The sequence below is a fragment of the Nothobranchius furzeri genome, chromosome 19, assembly GCF_043380555.1.
Source record: "Nothobranchius furzeri strain GRZ-AD chromosome 19, NfurGRZ-RIMD1, whole genome shotgun sequence".
NCBI classification, from domain to species: domain Eukaryota; kingdom Metazoa; phylum Chordata; class Actinopteri; order Cyprinodontiformes; family Nothobranchiidae; genus Nothobranchius; species Nothobranchius furzeri.
Genome location: NC_091759.1, coordinates 22,333,160 through 22,353,068, shown reverse-complemented (window position 1 = coordinate 22,353,068; position 19,909 = coordinate 22,333,160). Strand labels below are relative to the sequence as shown.

At 41.9% G+C, this 19,909-nt stretch overlaps 2 protein-coding genes and 1 pseudogene across 2 annotated transcripts; 2 read left to right on the top strand and 1 right to left on the bottom strand.

The window, feature by feature from the left end:
* Positions 1–2,447: 2,447 nt before the first annotated feature.
* On the bottom strand, positions 2,448–10,494 carry slc39a7 (solute carrier family 39 member 7). The gene is made up of 8 exons (XM_015975239.3): positions 10,195–10,494; positions 8,738–9,237; positions 7,582–7,750; positions 7,381–7,455; positions 7,180–7,308; positions 5,195–5,308; positions 4,800–4,996; positions 2,448–3,230 (listed from the first exon to the last, which is right to left on the bottom strand). Exons 2-8 carry the CDS (start codon positions 9,227–9,229, stop codon positions 2,976–2,978), a joined length of 1,431 nt encoding a protein of 476 aa, XP_015830725.3. The 5' UTR covers positions 9,230–9,237; positions 10,195–10,494; the 3' UTR covers positions 2,448–2,975.
* Positions 10,495–14,742: 4,248 nt separating this feature from the next.
* On the top strand, positions 14,743–14,874 carry LOC129166204 (U2 spliceosomal RNA; annotated as a pseudogene).
* Positions 14,875–15,061: 187 nt separating this feature from the next.
* On the top strand, positions 15,062–19,902 carry LOC129165163 (uncharacterized). Its single transcript, XM_054747581.2, has 2 exons — positions 15,062–15,193; positions 18,656–19,902. The coding sequence occupies exon 2, from the start codon at positions 18,735–18,737 to the stop codon at positions 19,602–19,604; it is 870 nt and encodes a 289-aa protein (XP_054603556.1). The 5' UTR covers positions 15,062–15,193; positions 18,656–18,734; the 3' UTR covers positions 19,605–19,902.
* Positions 19,903–19,909: the final 7 nt, after the last annotated feature.

The following is a 19,909-nucleotide window of genomic DNA, read 5'->3' as shown; positions in this document are numbered from 1 at the left end:
CCGTTGTTATAAGTACGGAACAACGGTACGGAAGCGTATTACAGTCATGGCGGGGTAAAAAAAAAAAAAAAACTCAGGACCATTATCTCGTAATCACGAGTTTCTAATTTTAACTAGAAAGTATCTCGTAATAACGAGAAACTTTGACGTTAAAACGATATTTATATCACGTTTTAACGAAAACACTTCTAGTGATTACGAGATAATGGTCCTGAGTTTTTTTTTACCCCGCAATTACGGTAATACGCTTCCGTAATATGCGCATGCGCAAACTTAATAACCTTTTTTGACCACATTGCAAACAATATTTAAAATCTGAAAAAAAAACTAAAGTAAACATATTTAATTAATTTGAAAGTAAACGTCACACCGATAATTCAAGTCAATTTCATTCTTTAATTTTAATATAACTAACTCAGGGCTGACTTCATGCGCTTTCACTTGATGCCACACCCCAATTTCTCACGATGAAAAAATGCTAATCTGCCCAACACATTGGCAACTGGACACACTCCCAGTAGCTACAGCGCAACCAGACCCGTTTTAGATGAACCTTTTAGATGAGCGAAAAAGAAAATGTCACTCCAAGACTCCTGTAAAAGTTAGCCGCCTTGCCAACATGTGGGCCTCATGATCACAGCTAGGTTAACTGGTGTGCAGCAGCCAAACGCTGATCAATCAAACTTTTTGGCAAATCACTTGTTAAACTCTACAAAGCCAGGGAGTAAGAATGAACTGTGTTTCTGTTGTTAACAAGACTTGTGTTCAGCATGTTTATGTGGATTCAATGTCATAAATTGTTATTGTTGAGGTGGTATAGCTTTTGAAACATCAGATGTTGCATATTTTTATGTGTTCTGGTCATGTGGGCCACCTATTCAGGGAAAATTACAAAGGACACCAGTCTTAACAACTCGGTCGTTTTAACAGGTGACACAGGTCACGAGTGTAACACAAGTTGAGGCTGATGCTTGTTCCTGTGGTCAGATCTCTTTATTGAGAACACAAGCAGCGCAGACCCTTAACTCTACCTAACCTTAACTCTAACTAACAAAGCAGCAAACAGATTTTCCTTCTCATCAAAAATAAAGTTATTTCCTGCTCGTTTTTCATCCATTAAGACGACACCAAAATAAAGTTAGACGCCAGAATCAGAGCAGAAAAATATGATCCTGCAGGAATATTAAAGCTTTAACTTTTCTGCCATCGCAGCTCTTCTCTAGATCAGGGGTGGGGCACCCTGGTCCCTCGAAGGCCGCCATCCTGCATGTTTTAGTTGTTTTCCTGCTTCAACTCACCTGGTTTTAATCAGCAGGTGATTAGCGGGTCAACGGAGCTTGATGAACCAGCCACTAATAAAACTTGTTTGGTTTTTTTCACACTGCAGAGAATAAATTCCTTTTTCTTCTGCAGAACATTTCGATTTAACTAGAAACCATAAATTATTGGCGCTTTCCTTTTCGTTTCAGTTTCTAATGATAAATGACCCGCACTTGTACAGCGCCTCTCAGAGTAAGGACTCCAAAGCGCTTTACACTACAGTGCATCATTCATCCATTCACACACTGATGGTGATGAGCTACGATGTAGCCACAGCTGCCCCGGGGCGCACTGACAGAGGCGCCACCGGTCCCTCCGACCACCACCAGCAGGCAAGGTGGGTTAAGCGTCTTGCCCAAGGACACAACAGCAGAATTCTGTCCGGAGCCGGGATCAAACCCGCTCTACCTGTTGAGCTACTGCTGCCCAATAATGACTGCAGACGAACACCTGAGGCTGAGGGAAGCTGCCGTCGCCTGATGCAAACGCTGAAAGATTCAAATCAAACCCACCCAATCATCGCCGGGCTCCATTAAAATCCTGGACTGGATCTTGATTCAATGTTCAGTAAACATGTTTTAACACATTTGCATCATCAAAGGAAATTTATTATTTTATTTCTGAGAAGAAAAACAACTTTTATCAGAGATCATTAATCATCTGAGGAGAAAATATGTGAATAAGAGATCAGAAACATAAATTAAACTGTTTTCTAGAGAACAGTTGGAAAACATCTGAATGATCCAACAGCTCGTGTACGGGTAGAGCGGGCCGGTCACATCGTGGGTCGGTCTTGGGAAAAGTTTCTACAAAGAAACAAACCAAACATATTTTTGATGTTTGAACTTGTGATTTTCTTCCTCGTTTCTGTAAAACAGGTAAAAAAAAAAGCATTTTCAGCATTCCCATTAAAACAAACCCTGGTGGAGACGCTCCTCATGGATGGAGAGGTCCTTCATCAGATCAGAATCAGCTCTTCACAGGAAATCATTCCTCCGCCCAGCAGGTCGGATCTGGGACGCTCTTTTCGTGATCAAATGGTTTTAACTCAGAGTAAATACGCACGGCTTTAAGCCAGAATCAGCTGATCGCTGTGTCAAGAGAAAACATCGTGGATCACAAGCAGCTCGTTTAACGGTTTCACCATGTTTATTGTGGACGTTCAGAACAGCTGGACGTGCTTGAAGGATCTAAGGATTTTTGAGGAGCGTAAAAAAACAGTAAATGATGCCGTTTGACCACTTAGAGAAGTCATGGCTTTATATTTAGGTGGAATGTAGAAAACGTGGACAATCAGAACTCATGAGACGGCTCCGTCTTTTAACGTGACCGAGGAGAACTCAGGAGAGAAAAATGGCGTCCATCTTGGAATCATTTTCCAAACAGTTTCTTGGTCCCTCTCCATATTTTCTCTCTTACATTCCAGCTCTCGTACATCACCGTGGAGACCTTTTTATTAAAGTTGACTTTTCTAAAAATAAACAAAACGAGGAAAAGCACGTCAACGATTAAAGACGCTAAATGTTTCCAAAACACAGCTAAAAAAAGACACGGATAAAAAACAGAAAGAGTCCACGTTTAACCTAAAACGGTCTTTTCCCTGTCAGTTCCTCCTGGTTTTGTGCCGTAAACGTTCCCGTCCGCTCCGCTGCGTCTCACTCGTACTCTGCGATCAGAACCATCATGCCGACTCCAAACAGCAGAGCCAGGATCTCCATCAGAGACTGGCCAAAACTGGAGCGGCCCGCCAGCAGCTCGGGGAGCACCGTCACCGTGGCGATGTAAACAAACCCACCGGCTGTGAAGGGCAAGATCCAGGCGGTCGCCGCGGCGCCCACACCTTCAGCCAGTAGGGAGCAAGCGGTCCCGGCCAGAGCTCCCAAAGCCGTCAGCAGCTGTAGACACATGGCCTGGAGAGGAACAACGACATTAGCACGGGTGCTAACACTTATTTTACTTTGTTAGCTAAATTTAAAAGGATCAAGTCTATAAATAAGGGAAACAGATTTCTAATAAATTTTCTGCACAAATAGAAAATTTTACACCTTTAATTGTTTGATAAACATGTTTAAATACAAAAAAATACTTATTTTCTTTGTTTGTGAAATTAATTATATTCTTAAATTATTAAATCTACAGTTTTACACATTGAGTGATAAAATATGACAGAAAATCCGAAATATATTAAATTAGGATCATTCTGCAATCAGCAGACCGTTAGTGAGAAGCTAAAGTGTCGAGATTAAAGATAAAAGTAATACTTATCTACCCAAACAAGCATGTTTGACAAACTTTTTAGTATTTTAGTATTTTACAACAGAGTTTGCATGTTTTAAAGGGACATTATGGAAGTTTGACAGCCAAAACATGTATAGAAATAATAAATGTCTTCTTCATACGTTCTCCTGCAATGCCCTGGTCCTGTAGAATGAGCCCTGGCATTTTTACTGTGATTGCCTGTTTTTCTGTAAAATCACAGAAAAAGAGAGATGCTCGGGTCGAGCAGGCTGCTTCATGCGCGTTCACGCTCAGGCATCGCCCGTAGCATTTGCTATCCGTAGCTTTAGCAGCAGAGAGAGAGGCAGTGCCACTTTGTCGCTGTTCCTAACGCCTAGTGACAAAGCTAGCTACATTTCTGAGGACCCTTAGCTACTTTCTGTAGAACTTTCTTCTAGATGTTTCCTGCAAATTAGCAACAAAATAGCCATTTTCGCTCCGAACCGTTCTTTGGTTTGATGTTGTTTCAGCTGTCATCAAGGATATAAAAGTTAGATACTGTGAATGTTACTAGAGTGTAGCGCACTTTGTAAGATGTCTGACTCTCATGCAGAAGAACCGGGTTTGATTCTGGATGTGAACAGAATTCATTTAGAGTTTCTTTTTTACATTAATGGTATTTTTTTTTACAGTAAGATGCCCAAATTTTTTTTTGAGACTCGCCGAACAGCATTGAATTCACAGATAAAAAGATGTGGGTTCAACTTTCATTTTGGAACAATTTTTCAAGCAAGGGAAGGGAATGATCTGAGCATGCAGGAGGACTGACCCATCATAAACCTTTGTCGGCTGTGCTGAAGAGAAAGGTACAGAACCTAATTATTTAATTAATTAGCTGCACGTTCTCCTGTCCTCTGTCCTCCGGGCCACACACACACACACACAAGGGACTGTCTCAGCTGTTATTTTCGTTAAGGAGTGTGCACGTACAGCATGTGCGCCTCGTGCACGAGCCTACTATTGAAGCTGCTGTTACGCTTTTGGCCTGAGGGGGCAATCACGAGCATAAAAATTCAAAAGTCCGTAAAGTCCCTTTAATACTTTCAATGAAACAAATCCTACATGAAAAAGTTGAATGGGGAAACACTTCACTTGGATCCTTTGAGGTGAGTTTTAAATTTTTTCTTAAAAAAAAAAAAAGTCTTTTAAGTTTTGTTTTTTTTAAAGTTCTTCAGAAACTTCCATCCAGAGGCGTCGGTTACCTTCCTTTTGGTGCAGCCCGACTGCACCAGGATGGCAAAGTCTCCAATCTCATGAGGGACCTCATGCAGCAGGATGGTCAGGGTGGTGACAGCGCCCACTGCTGGTCCGACTAGAAATGACGCGCCGATCGCCAAGCCATCTGTGAAATTATGTGTGAAGTCGGCTGCCAGGTTCAGGTAACCAGACACCTTGATGTCTGATTTAAAGGAAACAAAACAAAACTTGAGTCACAAAAAAAAGGATTGTTACGTAATAAAGATACTTTTTTTCCTCGAACTGCATTAAACAGAAATGTGGTCATTCAGCCGTTTTCCACCGAGTTGCACCAAACAAACACGCAGTTCATGGTTTGACCAGTAGATGGAGCTCTTTCATGTTCGATAAACACGCCCACCTGTGCTCTTTTTCTCCTCTTTTTTGGGCACTTTTGCAACTTTATTTCCTTTCTCTTCTTTCTTCTGTTTTTCCTTCTCATTCTCTCCATCACTGTCCTTTTCCTTGGGAGCAGCTGATGGAATAAAAGCAGAAAATTAGACTCATTTCTAACAAGTCCCTAACAAGACTCTCTAACAAGTTCGATGTGTTGAGTTTAGCGACATCTTCTGGCCTAATTACAGATTGCAAGCCACCTCTAAAGCTATTTTAGAGGCCACACAAGAAGAAGAAGAAAATATCATTTCTATAGCGCCTCTCAAGATAAAAATCACGAGGTGCTTCACAAAAACAAAAAATGTAAAAATATAAAAAAGAATTTAGAAAATGGTTAAAAATATTTTTAAAATGAGCAAAAAATAGACAATTGTGATTAAAAAGAATGTTAAGAAAGAGAGTGAATAGGAAAGAGGGAAATCAGTGGATCCTGAGGAAGGTGGTATAGGTGGGGAGAGCAGAATAACGTTGGGGACACACCGGCCGCCGAAGCTCTGCGAAACGGGGACTGGTTATCCTATTTTATAGACCACATGGGCCGCCGAAGCGCCGCACGCCGGCGTTCCAGCCCGCGCCGTGCAGCAATCGTTTCAGCGTCTGCTCTATTTTTTTCGCGAGCCGCGGGTGAACCGCGTCAATTCTGGCAGGAAGTCAAACCTAGACATGAGAGGCAGGCCGGTAAATTTAACAAAATAAAGCATTTCAAAATACAATTCCGCAATAGTCAAATGTGTTCGTAAACAGACACTGCATAAAAACCACACAAACACACACACACACACAGCGAACTTGTGTGAGTGTGTGTGTGTGAGTGTGTGTGTGTGTGTGTCCACGTGAAGGGTGTGTGGTTTTGGGTGTCTTTCAACCAGAGCAAACAGGACAGAGCGGCAGAAAGTCGTAGGCCAGCTATTAACAACTGGTTCACACCATTGGTTCACGCACACACGTACAAACACACACACAAACAGCAAGGGGGAGGGGGGTGTCGATAGCCTAGTGAACTAGACCAAATTCTTGCTTTGCAAAGTTTGGTCTAGGCACGCTCCATTGGAACCTCCGCAGCTCCTACCAGGACTCTGGCTAGCCAATCACAGCTCTCTAGAGGGGTTTCAAACACATAAAGAACTGTGATTGGTCCATAATGGTGGGTCAATCATAGTGCTCTATCTGCTTAGTGAACTAATCACAGAGCTTTATCTGCTTTGTGGGTCAATCAGGGCACTCTATATGCCTGGTGGGTGGGATGATGCAACAGCGTGAAACAAGAGTATGTCACATTCATTGTCCAGTAGCATGCGGAGATCATTTGAAAGACAACGGTAGAACCCGCCCCACAACTGAGAGCCGTCAATGGAGCGTGGCCAGACTAAATAATACATTTATTTAGTCTGGCTTGCCAGGCTAGGGTGTCGAGGAAAAGAGCAGAGAAAAGGCGGAGAGGAAATGGAGGACACCAAGTGGTTAAAAGAAACTACGAGGCGCGCCTCGACCGGAGCGGAGAAACAAGCGTCTGGTCTGAACTGAGGAGCAGCGGCCGAATTTCGTGAGTGCTTCGCCTCCCGGCGCTTCGGTGTCCTCGGTGTAAAGAGAGAGAGGTGAAGAAGGTCAAACAAAAGCCAGCTTGAACAAGTGAGTCTTCAGCTGCTTTTTAAAGGAGACCACTGAGTCCACTGATCTCAGGCTCAGGGGGAGAGAGGTCCAGAGTCTGGGGGCCACAGCAGCAAAACAAAAACCCAAACATCCCATAGAGAGCAGGTGTTTGTAGTCATGTGATCATGTGAGGTATTGGGGGGGGGGCTAACTATAAATTATTGTTCAAAATGATAAAAACCTTGTTTTTTCATAGTTTTACACAAAGTTGATTCTAACTGTTAAACACTGAAATTAGGACAAAAACACTTGAATCAGATTTATTTTAAAAAGGAGTTTTCCAGAAAAAAGTGTGTGTACCTTGCGAGTGAGAATGCCCGTGACTGTGTCCTCCCTTCAGCAGACGGACAAACTTCTCAACCGCCAGGAAGGCGATGATCCCACCGAGAACCCACAGACCTACAGACATCATGTGACCGTGGGCGGCTCCTGTGGAGGGAGAGGGTCAGGTTAGGATCCTGATCCGTGTTTTTATGGTCTGGTTGTGAAGCATCTACGTACCGTGGGAGTGACCGTGGCCGTGTGATTGCTCGCTAGCGTGCGAGTGGCCTTCATCTCCATGATGAGAGTGGGGTTCTGTGTGGAAAACACACCGGGAGGAATCAAACGTAATCATTCAAGAAGACAAACTAAAAGTTCTGTTATTGTTTCATTTCAAATGTTTGAGACAGATTCAGCATAAATAGCCTTCAAAGTTCCTACCCAAAGCGTGAGGGATGAGGTGGAGGAAGGCGTCACCCAGCAGTCCGCCAGAGGCGAAACTCAGCAGCACCTTCAGCAGGTTCTGGTGCTGGTCGCTGTTGGACTGAACCGGGATCAGAAACAGGATGAAGAACGGAGCGGCGCTGATCAGCAGGGTGGCTCCGATAGCCTGCAGACAGCGATGGAAGGACGTTTTTACTACGGTGATGCTTTCAAGCAGAGAAAAGGAAACTAGCATAAAGCATCAAAGCCAAACCGGAAGTAGAAACGATGATATAAGAAAAAAAAAGGTTTAAATGTGATTTTATTGATCAGCATCAATAACTAAATGTTATAATAAATAAAAACAAGAAAGCCAACTTCTGATAGAAGCACGTTAGCAGCAACACTTGATTTGCTTTGAGGTGTTTGTCAAACATCTAATATTTTCACAAAAATTATAACATTTCACATTTTGCATTTGTGCCTGGTATAAAAGATTTTTCTCATTTAATGAAATTCCATCACAAACAGGAAGTAGGTCATGTGATAACAGCTGGTTTAACATCTCAAGTTTATCCTGAACACAAATGGTGGCGTTTTGTTTCCAATTACATTTGTTTTCTTTGAGCGTTAAAGCGGCTAAAGCGGTTTATTAATCTGAAATATTTGTATATTATTTAAAAATACTTATAAATAATAGTAAATTGGGGAATAACAGGTATTGATTCATCCGTCTTGGATGATGACACAAAAATGTTTGACTATGTCAACATGCTTAGATTTTAAAATAAATGAGAAATGATCAGCTCAGTGGCCTAGTGGTAGAGTGGCCGCCCTGAGACTGGGAGATCAGGGTTCGATTCCTGGTCGGGTCATACCAAAGACTTTGAAAAAATGGGACCCAATGCCTCCCTGCTTGACACTCAGCATTAAGGGGTTGGATTGGGGGGTTAAACCACCAAACGGTTGCCGAGCGCGGCTTGTCTGCAGCTCACCGCTCCCCCAGGGGATGGGTCAAATGCGGAGAAGAAATTTCGCACACACATCAGTGTGTGTGACAACTAATGGGACTTTAACTTTATAAATCTATTTCCCAGATAAACAGTCACATTGTAAACAGACTCAGTAATTTGAACACTAGAACAAAATGGATATTTATTCACACCGATCACACCTGCGTCCAGAGCTCCATCGTGTCCCTCTTCTCTCCATTTGTGTCTCTCCTCATTTTCTCGGCTCCGTGCGAGTGTCCGTGGTCGTGAGCGTGTCCGTGGTCGTGGGAATGTGCGTGTCCGTGGTCGTGAGCGTGTCCTTGGTCGTGGGAATGTGCGTGTCCATGGTCGTGAGCGTGTCCGTGATCGTGGGAATGTGCGTGTCCGTGGTCGTGAGCGTGTCCGTGGTTGTGGGAATGTGCGTGTCCGTGATCCTGCTCATCCTCATGGTGAGGCAGATTGGCCTCAGCGCTCCACTTGCTCGCTCCATGGAACATCTTTACATGTCCGTGGTGATCGTCCTCTCCATGGGAGTGACTGTGGTGATGGTGCCCATGGTGATGGTGCCCATGTCCGTCGCCGTGGGAATGGCTGTGACCAGAGGCTGAATAAGAAGCTAACAGCAGTAATACAGATGTGGCTAGTGTCAGTGGTAGCAGACGCACAAAACCCATTTTACTATCTGTAACAAAAGAGGAAAACAAGAGATGAAGTTAAAGAAACATTAGGTACAGAATGAATTTCTACTCTTTTTGGATAGTAGGAACCATTTATTTTCTTCTTTCATGTGGAGTGTGTAATTTACTGTATTTCCACCAGAGCTGGCGTGAGGGGGCTCATTATTGATGCAGCCACACCCATCATGTTTGATTACGCTTAAGAAGAAGGATCTCAGGTTAACAGCTTGCCTCATATTTGCTGTTGACTTATGCATTTGTACCGGATAGGAAAACACTCATTACTCTTTATTTAAACAGTTTATGAAATCATGACCCAGCATCTTTAAGTTTAAGATTTAGAAAACCTCAACACAGATCTTTTGTAACAAACACAAAGCTCATTTTAGTGGGATCATCGCGTGACTCCAGATTAAAGTGAGATGCGGATCCATCCAGTTTTCTACATCTAATCAGACATTCTCCTGATTTCCTGTATTAAAACTATCCAACTCACCTAAAAACTAAGAAAATCTGATTCAAACGTGTTTAAGCAATTTTCAAACACGATTCAAAAGGTCTGTGTTTCTAAACCCATTTATAACTGAATTAATAAGATTACTCTACCCATTTTATATAAAAACAGAAGAAAACTGATCTAGCAGCCGTGTACACAGAGCTAATGTTACTTATGTTAACGGTAACTCTGTTGATGCTAGCTTTGTGTTTATCTGCTGACGGAGTCACAAATCCGTTGAGCTAAAGCTGATAATCGCTTTGATTTTCAGTGGAAAGAATCAACTTTCATCTCACAGTAAACAGCAAAAGCCGAACATCAAACACAGACCAGAGCTCTGCTTCTAAGTTGTCCAGAAAGCCTGCTAGCTAGCAAGCTAATTCCCAATGAGCTAGCTTGACGCTACAACATGAAGACCACAGTAAAATGCAGAAAACACTATTTAAAGCTACTGGTTCAGGCCTACCGGACAGTGTCAGATGTCACACGTTGTTGTGCCACCAAAGTGAAGTGCTGAAGTTTGTGCCAACGTTGATGCCTCTAGTCAGACGTGGCATTCACTCAAACTCATCAAATCTCGCGGGGTCGCGTTCCATTCCTAATCTGTTTTCCTCTGCGTTCACTATTCAGATTAGAATAAAAAAAACGTTTAAATGATGTGTAACAAGTTAACACATCCTTATATTTAAATATCCCGATCTCCTTTTAGACTCGTTAGAAATGACTACTATTATGTGTGATAAGACACAAAAAGACAATTGAATTTAACGGAAATATCGCGAGATGAAAACGAGATTAAAACATGCTCACCTGCAGGGTTCAGTTCACTGAAGGATGTAGATAATTTTGACTGGCTCTTCTGTTACTTGGTTTTAAATCAGAGCTTTAAGGTTTTCACCGATAATGGGATATTCTAACATTTAAAATGCAAAAATATTTTTCTTTAGTGAACTCTTGTTATCACAAATGTAGGGCATCCATTTTGGTGGTCTGAGGATCAGGTCTCTGCTTTTTGCAGATGTTGGCCTCATCAGAACGTGATCTTCAGCTTTCGCTGGAGCGGTTCGCAGCCGAGTGTGAAGCAGCTGGGATGACAATCAGCTTCTCTAAATCTGAGACCATGGTCTTGAGTCGGAAAAGGGTAGAATGCCTTCTCCGGGTCAGGGATGAGGTCCTGCCCCAAGTGGAGGAGTTTAGGTATCTCGGGGTCTTGTTCACGAGTGAGGGAAAACTGGAGCGTGAGACCGATAGGCGGATTGGTGCTGCATCTGCAGTGATGCGGGTGTTGTACCGGTCTGTCGTGGTGAAGAGAGAGCTGAGTCAGAAGGCGAAGCTCTCAATTTACCGGTCGATCTACGTTCCTACCCTCACTTATGGTCATGAGCTTTGGGTAGTGAGCGAAAGAATGAGATTGCGGATACAAGCGGCCAAAATGAGTTTTCTCCGAAGAGTGTCTGGGCTCCCCTTAGAGATAGGGTGAGAAGCTCGGTCATTCGGGAGGGGCTCGGAGTAGACCCGCTGCTCCTCCACATCCAGAGGAGCCAGTTGAGGTGGCTCGGGCATCTGGTCAGGATGCCTCCTGGACGCCTCCCTGGTGAGGTTTTCTGGGCACGTCCAACCGGGAGGAGGTCTAAAGGTAGACCCAGGACACGGTGGAGGGACTGTGTCTCTCACCTGGCCAGGGAATGTCTTGGGATTCCCCGGAGGAGCTGGCCCAAATGGCTGGGGAGAGGGAAGTCTGGGCCTCTCGCCTTAGGCTACTGCCCCCGCGACCCGACTCCGGATAAGTGGATGAAAATGGATGAATGGATGGATGGATGGATGGAACTCTTGTTATCCACAAAATTAAGCTACAGTGTATTTATTTCGAGGTTGATGATAATCTAAAAGGGTTTAAATGTGATCATAATCTGAGACCAATCCAGTGTCAGATTTTTCACAGAAATGTGTTTCTTTTACCTTTTCCTCAGATTGACACGCCCCTTCGCCCGCTGGTTTGAATTTCGTAAATTAGTTACTTCCTTGACCTTGACTCACCCTAGAAGTTCTGCTGTGAACTATGAGTTCTACCAAAACACAACAATGATTTTATTGTGGTGTTCTTTTTCTTTTATGGTGCATTTGCAGGTAAGAAAGCAAATTCTTTTCCAGATGTAAACTTTGCCCTAGTTGCGTTTCACATTTATTTTGTTGGAGTTTCATTTTCATTTGCAAATCTTTTGTTTCTTTTGGGTTAAATAATCTCGGTCAAAAATGGTCAACTGTTGTCATTACTATGTGATTATTATTATCTAATACTATGATAGATTTATCGTTACCAACTTGTGTCCAGATGAACAGAATACACAGTCAAAAACAATAATGTGTGTGTTTTTTTGACTGTGTGTGCATATGTGTGTGTCACATAGACTGTATTTAATTTGGATTTTGGGAATCAAACCAACAGCTCTACAAATAAGTGGCAGATTTCCATCTCAAGTTGATTGAACATTTAATACTTTGTTTGTGTTGGGTTTGGTTCAGTTAGCAGCAGGTTGGTAAATAAAGAGGTTTTCCTTTTTTTTTACAGCTGGGCATGTCCAGAGGGTGGGCATGTTCCCCCTTACAAAAAGGCTTGCCACCCATGGGGCCACCCCTAAAAATTATTTTTAGACGCGCCCCTGTAGCTGATGAATTGAGTGCTTCCTGCTTTCCTGTTGAATGGGGATCCTAATTTAAAATTCTGATATTTTAAAATCAGTTCATTAGAACAGACGTATTGAAATGACTTTGGGGTTAAAAAGTATTTTTAATTATTTGTTGGAAACTAGTCTATGAAAAAAACTAATGGCAAGAATGTCAATCAAAAAACACATTTTATATTATTTTCCCTGCACTGAATTGAAAACGTAGTTTAACTGGACGTAACTGAACTGACCAGTATCAAACAAATTTGGTTTAACCAGAGAGAGGAGACCAAAAGGGAAATGCGCCTATTCTAAACCAACCACAAAATTGTTACTAAAATAATAAACCTAATCAATTACCAAAACCTAAAGACCCACAAATATTAAAGCTAGAAAACTAGAAATCTCCCCAACTAAAAATCCTCAAAGGCTAAACACAAAGACAAACTAAACTGAGGATTGGAGATTCACAAACGGGTGGCAAAAGCACAAATTAACCGTAACCGTAATCAAACTGGGGCACAAAAATTTTAACCATAAACCCTAGTACTGGAGATCACAGTGGGATTACTAGAGTCTCTAGATCATAGTCAACTCTGTCACTGTGCCTCCTGAATAATGGAGTGCGGAGGCTTAAAAGGCTTCAGGAGCAGCTGATTGCTGATTTGGTGCAGCTGTTCTGGCCTCTGGTGCTGTATGGCAGGACTGCAGGAACTGAGGCCTGCAGCAGATATCAGCCATAAGATGCAACTGTGCCTGTTGCCTAAAGTTTGTTTTTTATGTATCTATAACCCTTCTTTCTGGTAGGCTCCTCAGTGACCATGTCCCAAAATGATCAGAACAACCTCAGTTATGTGTGGCATGCATACTGGAAACACATCATATTAGCAACAAGTACACAACTCATCCTCACTTCCTGGCTTTTAGCAATTTACCAAGTGATTTGCCAAAAAGTGACGCAATTAATCTGATGTCCCCTATAATCTCCATTCAGGATCTAGATCATCAAGTTTTTAAATTGTCTCTGTACTATTCAATGAAGAAATTTAATTCTTAATAAAAGTTGCTTTAAATTTCCTCATTTAAACTTTGACACATTTTGGCTGTGATTGTGAGACTCACAAGTTAGTTAAGCGACTTGACTTGAATTAGTGTGACGTTTATTCCCAGATATTTTTTTTATCGTGTTGATGTTTTTTCTCCACTTTTAAACTCGTTACGTCAGCCATTTTGGGCTACATGATTGCATATGGCGAACATACACAACATAGATTGCGCATGCGCACAATAACGGACATCGTTAATTTCGACGGCCCAGACTCTTATCAGAAGACCGCGACATTAGTAAGTTTAGATCTACTTTCTATTTAGACATTAGCCAGCATGTTGACATGTTGGTACACCTAGCGTTAACTACTTTTGCTTATCAAAATCATTTTATGGAGGAGGTAAAATGGCGCCTGGTGTCTGCAGGCGAGGCCTACAGGCCGCTGTTGCAGGTGAGGGACTGTAATAATTATTTATTGTTTGACGTGCTTTTCTTACTTTTGAATGACTCAAGCAACTGTATGAATCAATAAATAAGTGGCTAATTAAGTTTAATTAGGTTTACAACCTGCAGGTGCATTCCAGCTTCGCTTAATTAGCTAAAGTTTTCTTGGATGGACGGTTATTTAATTTAAAGGTGGTTAAATTGGCAATAAAAATAAATAAATAGGCGAGGAATGTTTGAATGGAGCTAAAGTTGGCTGGAGTGGGAGTGGTGATGAATGCATCGTCATAAAAAATATTTAGGACAGTTTTTTTTTCGATACGGTTCCTTGTATTTATTTTAATATTTTTATTTAACCAAACTTAACATTTTCTTTCCCCCAGCGCGTTTATACATGAAGCCCAGTACAGCTTTATTAAATTTCATAGATTGCGTGAGAATGGGCAAGGCAGTTTTATTAATGTAGCACGTTTCAAACACGGGGCAATTCAGTGTGCTTAATAATAAAGAATATAGTTTGCATAGTAAACGCTTGAAGCTTATTTTAAAATAAATGTGAAGAAAAGTTGTATTAATTTATTATTTTTGCCGCTTTGGGCTGTTTTGTTTCTTATTGGACCAAAGTGTGCCACGTGACCCGGAAGCAAAGCTGTGGTTTTTTTTTTCTCTCAGCTTAACTTTTTATCCAGTTTACATCCGCACAGCATCCTGGCGTGTCTCGATCGCGTAACGCTGCTACGACGGCGTTAACGTGGTCTCTGGTTTCGTTATCAGTTTAAATGTAATGATGTATTTTTAACCGTGAGTCAGAATGACAATGAGCGGAACGGCGTCCTGTCCTCAGACCTTTTGTGGTATCGCTTCTCGGCCTTTTGGCTAAGATCAAGTGTAGTATCTGTTCTTATCAGACGCTGCATCTGGTTTTACGAGTTGCGATCCGCTCCTTGGGGTGGAGAAGGTTATTGCTTAATCTGTAGCAAGACCTTTTTACACAAATAGAGGAGAAATCTTGACATTTGAAGTTGTTTGAAATTTGTTAACTTTTGTGTGCTTTTTGACTCTGTGGTGCCTCCGTGATGTCGGCGCTTCGCGCTGATGCGAGGAGGCACCACAGTGTGCGATTTCTCTTCAGGTTGACGGTGGAGAAGATGTCACGTATGGATTTCTCGCGGAAGATGATCCAACAGCTTCTGGGATTCAAGCCAGACGATCTAAATTGCATCCTGACCTTGCCTTTCAACAAAGGATTCGATGTAAGTTTTCTGACTGAGACACTATGGAAAGACTTCTGGACAAGACTGGAAAAGGTAAAAAAGGAGTTCGACATGTTCGAAATTGTGAAACTGACTGACAATACTAGAAAAACAGTGATTGTAAGAATGTTTAATGAGATGGTGAGTGGTGAAGACATTTGCCTTTGGCTGAGTAGATTTTGTAATGTAAGAGGGCAAGCAGTGAAAGTTAGGGACATTGACGGCATTTGGAACTGTGCATGGAGGATACCAATCCAACAGTTTGAGGACCCAGAGGGCTTTCAGGGATTAAAACACCTGCCGCAGGTAATCGTGTTGGGGGAAAACAGAGGCTATATTCATTACCAAGGTCAACCAAAATTATGCAGACAATGTGGGGAGCATGGACATTTGGTGGAAGCATGTGAGAAAGCATTCTGCCGGAAATGCAGAGAAGTAGGACACACTGTTGAAGAGTGTGATAAAGGAAGGAAATGTAACTTGTGTGGAATGGAAAACCACTTGTTTAAAGACTGTCCACAGTCATTTGCAAACAAAGTTAAGGCGGGCAAGGGAAAACAAGATGACTTAATTAGGAGAGAAGTGGAAACACCTGCAGAAGAGGTTGGTGAGTTACTAGAGGAACCAATGACAGAGGAGGAAAAGGGGGCGGAGCTTGAAAAACAATTAACTGAAGAACAGGGAGAACATCAGGGACAGGTGTTACAAATTACGGAGAAGGAAACAGAAGAACAGAGACCAGTAATACAAACTGCTAAAAGACCAGCTGAGGACTCTTTACCTCAAAGTCCCATTCCAGAGGGAAAAAGAGGAAGGGATGATGTGGTATCAGATGAATCCTTGCAGGAATCTAGAATCTTTCCATCAGACTCTCCCAATGAAACATCTTTTCTTCCGTTATTAGGTCAGTCAAGTCCAAAAGATAATTATGAAAAAACCAACACATTACAAGAGCTGGAACAAGGAGAAAGGGTAAAACAGAACACCATGGAAAAAGACAAGGATAATGGATGAATGATGGCAAGAGCCTTTGTATGAAAAAATGACAATATGAGTAATGTGGTTTGTTCTCATTTTCATGTCCCTCACGATCTCAACAATTAACGTGAGGGGTATTAAGACAAATTTAAGGGCCCATACGGTTTTAACATCTCTAAAAGATATGAGAAATGATGTTTTATTGCTGCAAGAATGTAATCTACCATTTCTTAAAAGCTATCATTGGTGGCAAGAGGTGTGGTCATATCCTTCAATCTGGAGTGGATCAAATGAAAATAAAAATGATGGTGTAGCAATCTTAATAAACAATCCTAGGGTAATAATAAAAGAGAGTAAAGTGATAAAAGATGGTAGAGCACTTTTAGCAGTACTAACCTATTTAGGACAAGATTTCAAAATTTTAAATATTTATGCACCAAATAGCAAAAATGAAAGATGGGATTTGTTAGAAAGCTTACAAGAACATTTGCTAGGGAAGTTGCCAATAATTGTAGGAGGAGATTTTAATTGTATAATGAATAGTAAAGACAGGAAAGGGTGCGGGGAAGATTTTAAACTTGATAAAACTTCACATTTATTGAGAAAGATAACACAAGATTTTAAATTGATAGATTGTTTTAAAAGCTTGCAACCAGAAAAGGAAGGCTTTACATGGAGCAGTGGTGATGGCTCCAAAGCATCAAGAATTGATTACTTACTGGCAAGAGACTGTGTACCTTTGAATGTTCAGCTAACTCCAGCTTTTTTTTCTGACCACTGTGTGCTAACATGCAAATGTAAAATAATATCGGACCTAGTACCAGGAAGAGGTTTATGGAAATTAAATTGCTCACTGTTAGAAGACCCCCGTATAAGAGCAGAATATGAGATGGTCTATAAGGACTGGCAAACACTTCGGGATATGTTTGAAAACAGAGCTAAGTGGTGGGAAATGGTTAAACAAAGAACAAAAACCTTTTTCTGTAACAAAGGAAAAGAAAAAAAGGACAAAGAAATACGAGTCTTAAAAGGATTGCAAAAAAGATTGCAAAGATACTATGTTTTAAACCAAAATGGGATTAATTTTGCAAGCGAAATAAGAGAAATAAAAAGACAAATGACAGAGATGGCGAAAGAGAGAAGTAAAGGTATGATTTTAAGAAGTAAAACTAAAGAAGCAGAGGAAGGAGAAAAATGTACACGATACTTCTTTAAGAAAATAATGAGTAAAACAGATACGATAACAGTTCTGAGAACCAAACAAGGAATAGAAGAAAAAACCACGGAAGGAATAAAGAGGACTGTTGAAGAGTTTTATGAAGATTTGTACAACGAAAGGGAGATAGAGATGAAAATGTTTAATGAAATTTTAAAAGACATGACAGAGTTTAGAGAAGGAAAAGAAGAAATGTGTAAAGAGTTTAATATGATTGAAATGGAAAAGAATTTAAAAGCCTTTAAAAAAGGTAAATCACCAGGAGCAGACGGTTTACCCGTGGAGTTTTATCTGACATTTTGGGAGATCTTGGGACCAGATATCTTGGAGGTTTTTAAAGAATTTGATCAATTGGACCAGCTACCTGAGCGTTTTAGGTGTGGAATCGTGTCCCTAATTTATAAAGGAAACAACAAAATGGACTTGAGGAACTGGAGACCGATTACACTTTTAAACATAGACTGCAAACTTTTTAGTAGACTTTTAGCAACGAGACTAAAACCGTTTTTGGGACAAATTATACACTCAGACCAGACGTGTGCAGTTAAAGGGAGAAAGATCACAGATGGTCTAATCCTTATACGGGACAATATTGCAATGGCTAAAGAAAAGAACACCAAGTTAATAATAGCCAACCTAGATTTCGAAAAAGCCTTTGATAGAGTTTCGCATGTGTTTTTGTTTGAGTTATTGGAGAAAATAGGTCTACCTGAAAGATTCAAACACTGGATAAAGTTAATATATAATAATGTTTACAGTAAATGTCTGCTAAATGGACATCTAACAAAAAAAATACCAATCAGGTCAGGTGTGAGACAAGGGTGCCCGCTGTCAGCGATTTTGTACGTAATATACATTGAGCCATTAGCACAAATGATAAGAAACGATAAATGGATTACAGGACAAAGGATACCAGGCAGTGGAGGTCAAGACCTAAAATGTGTCTTATATATGGACGATATTAATATCGTGTGTACTGACATGGCATCTATAAACAGAGCTTTTATATTAACTGAGCAGTATGGGAAAGCATCTGGGGCCAAACTAAATGAGAACAAAACACAACTACAGCTGTATGGACCATGGACAGCAAGTGAAAGAACACAGGCAAAGGTAAACTCAAATGAACAAAAGATACTAGGGATTAAATTTGATAAAGAAGGTAAAGGTGAGGTAAATTGGACAGAAATATCAGCAAAAGTGAGACAGAGAACAGGCCTGTGGAAACAAAGAGACCTAACCCTGAATGGAAAAGTGCTGATAATAAAAGCTGTGATAATCCCTTTGTTTTTACTGGCAGCAAGTGTGTTTTTACCATCCAGGAAAACGATAAGAAGTCTTGAGAGGACAATCTTCCAGTTTTTATGGGGATCCAAGTGGGAGAGACTGAAGAGAGAAGAAATGAAGAAACCCAAAGGAAAAGGAGGCATGGGGGTTCCAGACCTATATTTGTGTCTGGGTGCACATTACACCTGCACCCACATGCGACAAGTAATGACTGAACAGGGCGGTGTAAAGACACGTGCAATGTCTTACTATTGTATGGGTTCATACCTCCGTAAGCTAAAACTGATGCCAAGTAATTTGAGAGTACCTGTAGCCTTTCAGTTGCCACCTGCTTACGAGGTCATCAAGACATTTTTAACACATTTTAATCTGGAAAATGAAAGTAAGGACACTCTTTTAAACCAGCGTTTTTTAACTTCTGTTGTACAGGCTCGAAGTGACCCAATTCCTGTTGCGGGACTTGCAGGTGGGGAGGCGGAGGCGGTGTGGAAAGGCATTAGCCGCCCTGGTCTCCCAAACAGACTGTTGGACCTGTCATGGCAAGTGGCACATGGGATCCTCCCCGTCAGGGATGTTATGCACTCCAGAGGAATGGCAGCCAAAGCGGCATGCCCCCGACCCGGCTGTGGCGCACCGGAGACGGTACGGCACCTCCTCTGGGAGTGCAGTGCTGCTATCGACCTGTGGACAACAGCCGGCGCCCAGGACTTCCCGTACTTGCCAGCAAGGGAGGTCCTGACAGCACACCTAGTGCTCTATGGGGTGAGCCAGAGTACGGCAAAACCAGAAAAACTCAGTGATGAGGAAAGGCTCACCCTAGCCGCCATCAAAGACGCCATTTGGACCTCCAGAAACTTGCTGGTGAGAAATCACATGCAGATCCCCCCCGTGGCTGTGATCCGGATGGCTGCAGCCCTGAGGACATCGTCAGGGTTGCGGGCGGCGAGCCAAGGACACAGCCACAAAGAAGAATCGCCTCTGTGACATTCGGATGGTGGAGCCGGAGTCCACGAGAAAAGGTTGACGCAGCAACACCCTGACATCCCAGCGCATAGATGGAGGATCCCAAACCACACCCCAGCTGTGGGGTCAGAGGAAAAAGGGTCTTTTGTGGAGGAGGATCTGGGTACATTTTGATGTTGGCATGACTGCCATCCGCCCCCCAGTCTGGGGACCTCCAGGTTGAGGGTCATGGAGAACTGCAACTTAAAAGGATCACAGCCTTCAGACAAATGACAGAGATCATCTAGTTGAATAGTTCCTTTTATTGTAAATTTTTCTTAAAGGCA